General features: G+C 37.4%; 1 protein-coding gene across 1 annotated transcript; it reads left to right on the top strand.

The window, feature by feature from the left end:
* The first annotated feature begins 1,229 nt into the window (after positions 1-1,229).
* On the top strand, positions 1,230-7,874 carry dmc1 (DNA meiotic recombinase 1). Its single transcript, XM_042508321.1, has 13 exons — positions 1,230-1,345; positions 1,991-2,035; positions 2,146-2,292; positions 2,748-2,830; positions 4,001-4,053; positions 4,164-4,205; positions 4,293-4,365; positions 4,919-5,010; positions 5,155-5,228; positions 5,433-5,547; positions 7,008-7,068; positions 7,190-7,306; positions 7,568-7,874. The coding sequence occupies exons 1-13, from the start codon at positions 1,289-1,291 to the stop codon at positions 7,635-7,637; spliced, it is 1,029 nt and encodes a 342-aa protein (XP_042364255.1). The 5' UTR covers positions 1,230-1,288; the 3' UTR covers positions 7,638-7,874.
* The last annotated feature ends 1,660 nt before the right edge of the window (positions 7,875-9,534 follow it).

Here is a 9,534-nt window from a genome sequence, read left to right as displayed (position 1 = left end):
TGTTTAAATCTAAATTTAAAAAAAGGTAATGAGCCTCTTGACAAGATATGTTACGCATACTAAGAAATTAGTAGATTTTGCCTTTTTTTTTTTTTAAAGAAGCTAGGGGAATTGTCCAAAAATTTTATTTACAACTATATATTAAAAATCGTTTTATAGAATTATTATTTACACCTTTTTTTAAACACCTTGTTATGGCCAATTCTTTTCATTTTATTTCTTTGTTTCTTTTGCTTTTTTGTTTGCTCATTGCCTCCTACCTCTGTTTTTAAAAAACACCAATTTTCTCAGGTCTCAAAAGGTTAAGCATTTTGTGATACTGAAATGTGTGCAGACACCTGTCTAAGTTTTATTTTAGTTTAAATTTAGTAACATTTATTTAATCACGGAAATGACACCGTTTTACGTTATAGCCAGAAACCGTAAAAACACACACTTTGGCAGTCCTTGCATCACTTAATTCTGTATTTGTCATGAAATATTTAGCCAAAAATGAATGCTTTGCACTAACTAGCTACTGATTATATATAAAATGATTATTTGTAGTTGAGGGTCAAAATTAAAAATCAAAAACGAAGTCACATTTGACAGTTGATATATAAAAACAGTCTCTTACTTTTACTTTAAAGCAAAACATTATTTAAAAATCACTTATGTATCAATGTCATGCAACAGAGTCCATAAAATGAATATTTATTGACACATTTTTCAATGCCATGTCCATGTTACATTCACTGTCCTTTTTTCAGCTCAGGATGTATTTATAAACAGAACTGAGAGTAGTAATACGAGCATGCTCTGTGCGGCTCAGAGCAGTGTTAGCATTTTAATATTTTTTATACTCACAATGGAGTTCTCCATGTTCAGCACTTAAAAGCAATATTTGTTCAGAATTTAATTAATCATTCATGGTTCATGTACGTTCAATTAATACACTTATAAATTCCGACAGCACTTTAATGCGACAAAAGTCAGACCTCCCGCCAGTCGCCTTGTCTCGCGCAAGCTGCTTTAGAAGCAAAGAGCACTTAAACCTTGTCTTTTTACTTAAAATTGTATAATTTTCGCCAGTATTGTGGGTTTCGTTTCGTTATCTAGTTAACTGAACAAAACGAGTCTCCCAGTTTTGATAGTTTTACTGACAGTCTTATTTTTAGCAGTTGAAGAAAGGGGTATAAAGTTAGCTAGCAAAGTTAGCTGTTTACTGAGAGAGGCTAGCTAGCTAACTTAGCTCTTTGCCAGGCAAAATCCTTTTTATCTTCAGCTTTTAACGCGAACTGCGTCAAAAATGAAATGTGCCGAGGATCAGGTTGTCGAAGAGGTTAATGGTTACCAGGATGATGAGGTGAGATATCATAGTTTAGCTTTTTAATTCATCTTTGTTAATTGATTTTTCTGACTAGAAAATCCCCCAAAGCTATGATGCAAATGTCATTAGTGCCAATTAAGAGTCTGTCCAGCAGTTGAAATGACCAACCTGTCCAGACGCAAATTTATACTGTTTTATATTTTATCGGTTTCTTACAAACACTACCTTGTATGGCAATAGACAACCTAATAATTTTAACCCTCTCATGCCCTCATGACGAAAAAGCGAAAAAAGTGTCTTTGCATTTTATGTCCTTGAGGCAATAATAAAAAAAAATTATTGTGTATTTTTATATTTTCATTTTTCAACAGACCCCATAGTTTATTTAAATATAGTAGGCCTCGACCAAATGGTAGAGCTGTTCCTTCATGGTATTTGTAAAACAGAAAGAAAAACATCAGTATAGTCATATATTGTTACAATATAGTATTGCAGTGCTTTTATTATGTTAGTGCACCAACATACTGTATATAAATTTATTATGGTGGAATTAGTAGTATTACTTATGTTATTCCCATGTTTGTATTCTAGATATTTACCATTACAGTAGTTTTAAAACATCTCAGAATAGTGAAATACCATCATGAGATATACAGTACATATTCTCTTTGAATCTATCAGGAGTCCTTCTTCCAAGACATTGACCTCCTACAGAAACATGGGATTGTGAGTAAACAGCAGCGCTAAAACAAACAAACAAACAGAGTTTTCCCATCAGATCAAATGTCAGCTGTCTATGTGAGCATTTATCTGTCCCTTCTCTCTCGTGACCACAGAATATGGCCGACATCAAAAAGCTGAAGTTAGTGGGTATCTGCACGGTGAAGGGGATCCAGATGACAACTCGCAAGGCTTTGAGCAACATCAAGGGCCTGTCTGAGGCGAAAGTGGAGAAAATCAAGGAGGCTGCTGGAAAAATGCTGGTAAAAAAAAAAATTCTACTATATATTTCATATCATTCTTAAACCTTCTAAAACTTGAGCTAATGGGCTTGATGTCTTTCAAAAGCATGGAAAGAAGGCAATGAGAAACTAGACATGAAATGGTTAAAAATGAATAGCAAGAAAAATGTTACAAGAAAACTACGTGAAAAACATAAGCAAAAACAAAGAAAAGTAAAGAAAAGTTATTTTCTATGTTTTTTTGTTATATATAATTTTAAATATTGAATTATAGATTTAATAAATATGTTTTTCTTTTACTGTCTACATTTTTCTTTGCAATTTGCAGAACAAAAAAAACATTTTCTCAAGTTTCAAAGGTTTTAATATTTGTTAAAGGGTTAACCTATACGGCTTGAGTTCAGTGGCTTAAGACAGAATTAGTTAAAAACAGTAGAGAACATTTTATGTATTGGATGATTTTCTTCACATTGTAGAATGTTGGTTTCCAGACTGCCTTTGAGTACAGCGCCAAGAGGAAACAAGTGTTCCACATCACAACCGGGAGCCAGGAGTTTGAGTTAAGATTTACTCTTAAAGTTGATAGATCATAGGATTTACACAACAGAACATTTCTTTATATATATTACACACACACACACACACACACACACACACACATATATTAAGTGAATTTTCAGTAGCCTTTATCTAGCCTGGTAAGACCATCTTGGTGACGTGAGCTCAACATTGTATTTGGGTCTCTGTATCAGTCTGGACTCGCTGCTGCTTCAAACACCAGAGATTAAAATCCAATCAGGGATCTGCACTGTAGTTGATGATGTAACATACAGGCCGCTGCTTGCAAAGCAGACGGCTTTCGAAGCAACAAACGCTATCCTTACGTTAGTTCGAGCAATAAGTGAAGTTACTGCAGTAGTAGAGTCAATAACAACAATTAGACAAGAACAAGGGCATGCACTTGCAGAGCCTCTATTAGGAAAATATGTTTCCACTTTCTTCCAACTGGATTTGGCAGAAGTTTGATTTATCAGCTGGCTTTGCTGGTGATGAAGAAGTTGTTCTCTGGTACAAATCCAACGTTCATTGTTGTTTGGACACTGATTGCGTTAATGGACGGTCAGATACGAGACGCTGCAAAGCTGGGGATCACAGCTGGCAGATCGGTGTTTATAATGCCTCAGACATACAACAAGGATGCTGCCAGCTGGTATTCGGCAGTCCAGACGCCTGGTGGCTAAATGAGAGACCTCATGGGGATTGTTGTCAAACGAAGTACACGTCAAATTTATTTCATAGACCTACTGTTACTGTCTAACATAGCAACATATTTGTGTAGTAGAGGCTACTGCTAATGTCAGGAGGAGTTTGGCTGTCAAAGCGAGTACTCTAACCCCCTGAAAGTGTTTGGGGTGGCTGATGCAGGATGTTGAGCTCATGTCATTAGGATGATCTCACCAGCCTATCAATGGTCATGACCAAAATAACATCACACTATTGATATCATGGAATAAATTATTCAGTTTTACCAGAAACACTGGCACTTAAACTTTATGTTTAGAAGTTTAGTTTTACTGTAAAATATATTTGGCTGGTGGAATTATTAAGTATCTCAAACACTGGGATTAAGGAGCAGATGCTGTGGCTAGGTGCATCAAAATAAGAAGTTAGTTTTGTTGATTGCTCATTCTTTGTATTTGTGTTAAAACTCAATCTTTCATCTCTGCAGTAAACTTTTGGGTGGAGGTATTGAGAGCATGGCTATCACGGAGGCCTTTGGAGGTGAGGAGACGTCGTCCTGTAGTTAAATATACTGTGTTTAATGATTGTGTTTAAATATCACGCAGTTTGCAGCATTGGCTCAAAACTGCCAACATTATTTCATCCCACAGAGTTCCGCACAGGGAAAACCCAGCTGTCTCACACATTCTGCGGTGAGTAGAGAAACTTTTGAAAGTGGTTGCTGATAAAATAACATTGTACAAGTCAAATAAAACGGGTTCTGTGTTGTTTTTGTCCAGTCACCGCTCAGCTGCCAGGCGAAGACGGCTACTCAGGAGGGAAAGTCGTCTTCATTGACACAGAAAACACCTTGTATCCTCACAATGACGGGATAAACCGTACACAGTTTAACATGCAGTTTGGTTAATGCTGAAAGTCCACATGAAATTTACCCAATGCGTCTGGCATTAACAACTGACAGATCTGTGAATAATTAGAACGTGTTTTTGTCGGAGTACCTCAAAACTCCTTCGTTTTTGTATGTGTCCCTCCCAACGTTGAAATGAAACCGACATCCTTGGCTGTCCCTGTAGCCTGGACAACATGGAGAAGTGCAAATTTAACTGAAACTGGCAATAGCACAAGACAAGACAATGCATACAAGGCTTGTGTAGTTTACGCAAAAAGTTTTTTAAATTTTGGGAATCAAAGCAGATGAATCCCAGATGCAGGCAAGTTAGAAACACAAAATTGACTTAAAAAACCCACCAACAAATACCAGGTATTTCCCAGTTCTGTTCCTCCCTCATCTTTGCCACACAACATTTGGATGAAATTGTTTCTTACTGTATGTACGTGATGTCGGTTCATGCCTTTTTTTCTCTCTTATTTTGGTTATCCTTGACCTGTACCTGTGTGATTCCAGTCGTCCGGACAGACTGAGAGACATCGCTGACAGGTTTAATGTGGACCATGCTGCTGTGCTGGACAACGTGCTTTACGCCCGGGCCTACACCAGTGCGAACACACTCTGCATTGAGAACAAAACACTTTGACATGTTTGTGGTGTACAAACATAGAGCAGTTTGTTCTGAAACACCACCTCTGGGTGAGCTTTTAACATTTATGGTGTATTTAACTGTTGTCTTGCATGTTCCTCAGGTGAACATCAGATGGAGCTGTTGGACTTTGTAGCAGCCAAATTCCATGAAGAAGGAGGAGTGTTCAAACTATTAGTGAGCAGATAAATGAACTTTAAAAACATGTTTTCAGGCATTAATCATGTTTGTGGTTTTACCTCCCCTGTCTGTTTCAGTCACGCGGTTTGGAGCTTGTGATTTTTCTGTGTATTAAAAACAACAGGCATATATTCTAGAAGTAGTGATTCCTGTCAAGATTTCTCAGCTTTCTCTTTCTTGTCTTCTCTTCGCTGTTGACAGATCATCGACTCCATCATGGCTCTGTTCAGAGTCGACTTCTCTGGTCGAGGCGAGCTGGCTGAGCGGCAGCAGAAACTGGCCCAGATGCTCTCCAGGCTGCAGAAGATCTCTGAAGGTCTGAACCAGGACTGTGTTTGTGTGAAAATATGTAAAAGCCAAAAACATCGGCCAATACTTATTTTCTGGGATATACAGGGAAAGCAGGGTTCATACAAGATGCTTAAGGTGCTTGAAGTCCTTGAATTTGGTGTTTAGAATTAAAAAAAAACTGTAAAAGTTTGAAAAAGACATTTCTTATACTTGGTCTTTGAAAAGTGCTTGAGAGGAGAACGGAATTATTAATTATTTTCTAAAAAAGAAATATATCAGGAAAAATGTTCAAACTAGGGAGCTGAGAACGTCCACGCTTGCAATTATTTTGTAATGCCATATGAGCAAAATGAAATGGGAGCATCATTAGTCTTGTAAATGCCAGTAAATAGTCAGCACCGGGAGGATTTGCTGGCAAACACACCCACCAGACTCGTCTTGTTCTCTAAAATTACTTATTTATGGATTCAGAGTTTGAGATTTTGAGCTTTTCAAATGATGATCAGTGAGTGTGTGCTTGTAAATCATCCTTTAAACTGGACAAAAACTCTGCTGGAGAAATGCGACATTGTAAATGAATAGAAAATATTTGTAGTTGTACCAAAAAAATGTCAAATGAAATGCACAAATTATATGAACAAAGGGGATTCACGAACACCTGGAGAGCTTTTGAGAAGATTTGAGACAGGGTTGAAACAAATAGTGGCTAGATCGATGCACCGTACTCTAGTTTGTATATTTTACTGCTTTTTTCGTCCTTCACCAATTACATGCCTGAATAATAATATACAATACAATACATGTCATTCATTTTAGCATGTGTTTGCTCCATTTATGAGCACTCTTTTTATATTTGTGTGTTTCTCTTGCAACAGATGATTGCAGTGGAAACATTTTTATCCTTAAAAATAAATACAAGGGCTTGAAAAAGTACTTGAGAGTCCTTGAATTTGACCTCCTCCTATCTGTACGAACCCTGGAAATGTCTACAGATATGAATGTTGTTGTCTGTCCACTAATTCAGTTTTTGTGTCTCTCACATGATGGCTCCAACTATACATATGTAAAGGAATTATGTTCCAAATAATAACAATTATTTAAAGGTTTTGGCTGTGTATTTTATTGATTTGTATATGGTGATGTCAAAAATATTGATTTATCTACACATATTGATTCTAAATATTTAAAACTGTTTCAACTCTCATTTTCTGCAGTACTGATACGTTGGTGCCAGCTGGGCTTTCTTGCTCTTTCTTTTTTCTAATGTTTGCTGTGATCATTCTGCTGTTATTTTTTACCAATGAACTACAGAAAAGTCTTCATTGTCAGGTTGTTTATTTGTCTTTTGATAAAAAAATTAAAATACATGCCCTCAGTTTAATTGTTTAATGACTAGTATTGTATATTGATGCTTTTCAAGGAATTTAAATAAGTTATAAATTTCACTGTTGTGACAAAACTACTTTAATTTCTGTTTTTTCTCAGAGTACAACGTAGCGGTGTTTGTTACCAACCAAATGACAGCCGATCCCGGTGCAGGAATGACGTAAGAGATGATAAATTCCTTTATTCTAAATGAAGTTTTGTGCTTGAAATTCTGTTTGTTGTTTTTTTTTTGAAGTGTTGATGAGTTGCTTTTTTTAAATTCTTGTCTGCCCTTGTTTAAGGTTTCAAGCTGATCCCAAGAAGCCTATTGGTGGGCACATCCTGGCACACGCCTCCACCACACGGATCAGTTTGAGGAAGGGCCGTGGGGAGATGAGGATTGCCAAAATATTTGACAGGTAGTTGGCTGTTTTTGTTTATAATATTTATATGTCAGGGTTTTTTTTTTTATTCAGTAAATCATAGTACACAATTTACTGCCTAAAATAATGACATGAGACCAGTGATAGGCGGCCTCATGGGTGTTTGAGTAAATTAACAGTGGTTGCTTAGAGTCCTTAAGCAAGGACTTCAGACATGACTTCAGTAATAACAACTTTATTTGAACAATTTAAACATTTTGAACTCACCATTTATCTCTCCACCTTCATTTCCTGTAGTCCCGATATGCCTGAGAATGAGGCCACTTTTGCCATCTCTGCTGGAGGAATTACTGACGCCAAAGAGTGACGGATAAAATGAAGAGAGACACGCATGTTCGCATGTTTGTTCGTGTCAATTTGAAATTATTTAAAGGGTAACTTTCGTGTTTTTCAGCCTAGACTCTACGTTCCCATGATTCATATCTAAGTATGACAGTTTCTGAAACTGATCCAGTACTGAGCGAGGGCGCTGCAGCCGGCACTTCATGGCTTCAAGGTAACCACTTGGGGCATTTGTGCGCCGTCAATTTATGTTCACTGAGGTGTTTGTTTTTGTCACTGACAGGCTCAGATTGTTATTCCAAGTGTATAACAACATTATGGAAAGGATCCGTATAGAGATTCACCTTTTTGTTGAAGAGTAAGATCTCATTTGTTTAACCAATTTATATAAACTAAATTTATAGAAACAGGGTTTCTACAAGGTGATTGATGTCCTTGAATTTGGCATTCGGAACTTTAAGATCTTACAGCCGTATTCGTGGTTGCCAGCTGCAGCTTTTTCTCTCATACTGGACCAGTTTTGAGAGCTATTATCCCCATCACTCACTGAGACACAAAAATAATTGGAAAATAGGGTCCAGGTAAAGATGTTTTTCATTGACTTATTTATTGAGTTTGACAACTTACATTTTTTAAAGTTACACTGACAATCTTTGATATATTTATTCTATTTATACGCTTTGTTGTAATTTCCCAGTGTTTCATAAATGTAAAATAAACACAGAGAGACAGTTACGTACTTTTTTATAGTTCTTGAGATATCTCAAACCCAAAGGGATAAAGAGAAATGTGAAGACTGTGGTAACATGGTGGTACAGCAGGGAACCTCAACTTTGTTTGCTTGAGGGCCACTTTCACAAAATGAGAGGAGGCCAGGGGGCCAGTCGCAGAACCCCAATACATGTATCTATGATTTTAGGACATTTCTAGGATTTTAGGATGTTACAAGGGTTTTAGGATGTTTGCAGGATTCTAGGACATTTTGAGTATTTTGGGCCGTTTCTAGGATTTTAGGATGTTTCTAGGATTTCAGGACAATTTTAGGATTTTACGATATTTCTTCGATTCTAGGATGTTCTACGATTTCAGGGCATTTGTAATATTTTAAGATGTTTAAAGAATTTTTGGACATTTCTAGGATTTCAGGGCATTTGCTGGATTTCAGGACATTTTTCGAATTTAGGACGTTTGCAGGATTTTATGACATTTCAAAGATTTTAGGATGTTTCTAGGATCGTAGGACGTTTTAGGATTTCAGGGAATTTCTTGGATTTTAGGATCTTTTTAGAATTGGATTTTAGGACATTTCTAGGTTTTCAGGACATTGGTAGGATTTTAGGTCGTTTCCAGGATTTTCAGACATTACTTTTTTCTTTTAAAGACATTTTTAGGGGCTTTTTTGCCTTTATTGAGCAGGACAGACATAGCTTGAAAGGGGGAGAAAGAGGGGATGACATACAGCAAAGGGCCGAGGCTGGACTGGAACCCGCGGCCGCTGTGGCGAGGACACAGCCCATGTACATGGGTTGCCCGCTCCACCAACTCAGCCACTGGCTGCCCCAGAATTTAGGACATATCAAGGATTTTAGGATGTTTTACAGATTTTAGGGATGTATCTAGGATTTTAGGATGTTTCTAAGATTTTGAGACATGGATTTTGGACATCAGGGGCTCAGCGAGGACCTCTGTCGGCCGGGTAAGGGGGGTCCTCAACTGGCACTTTTTGATTAACACTATTTTGCTGCTCTGTCATGCACTCTGGCACCTTATGTATACTAAACATTAAAAAAAACAACCAGTCACTCAGCACCCAGCACCCAATCGGGGTCCAGATTTGGCCCGCGGGCCGTAGGTTGACTATCACCGTGGCACAGTGTGCAGAGGTCCGATGCTGGCCTCTAGCGGTGTTTGCAGGACTTGCA

The sequence above is a fragment of the Plectropomus leopardus genome, chromosome 19, assembly GCF_008729295.1.
Source record: "Plectropomus leopardus isolate mb chromosome 19, YSFRI_Pleo_2.0, whole genome shotgun sequence".
Lineage (NCBI taxonomy): Eukaryota > Metazoa > Chordata > Actinopteri > Perciformes > Serranidae > Plectropomus > Plectropomus leopardus.
Note: the sequence above shows the minus strand (reverse complement) of the source record. Positions and strands in the feature narration are given on the sequence as shown.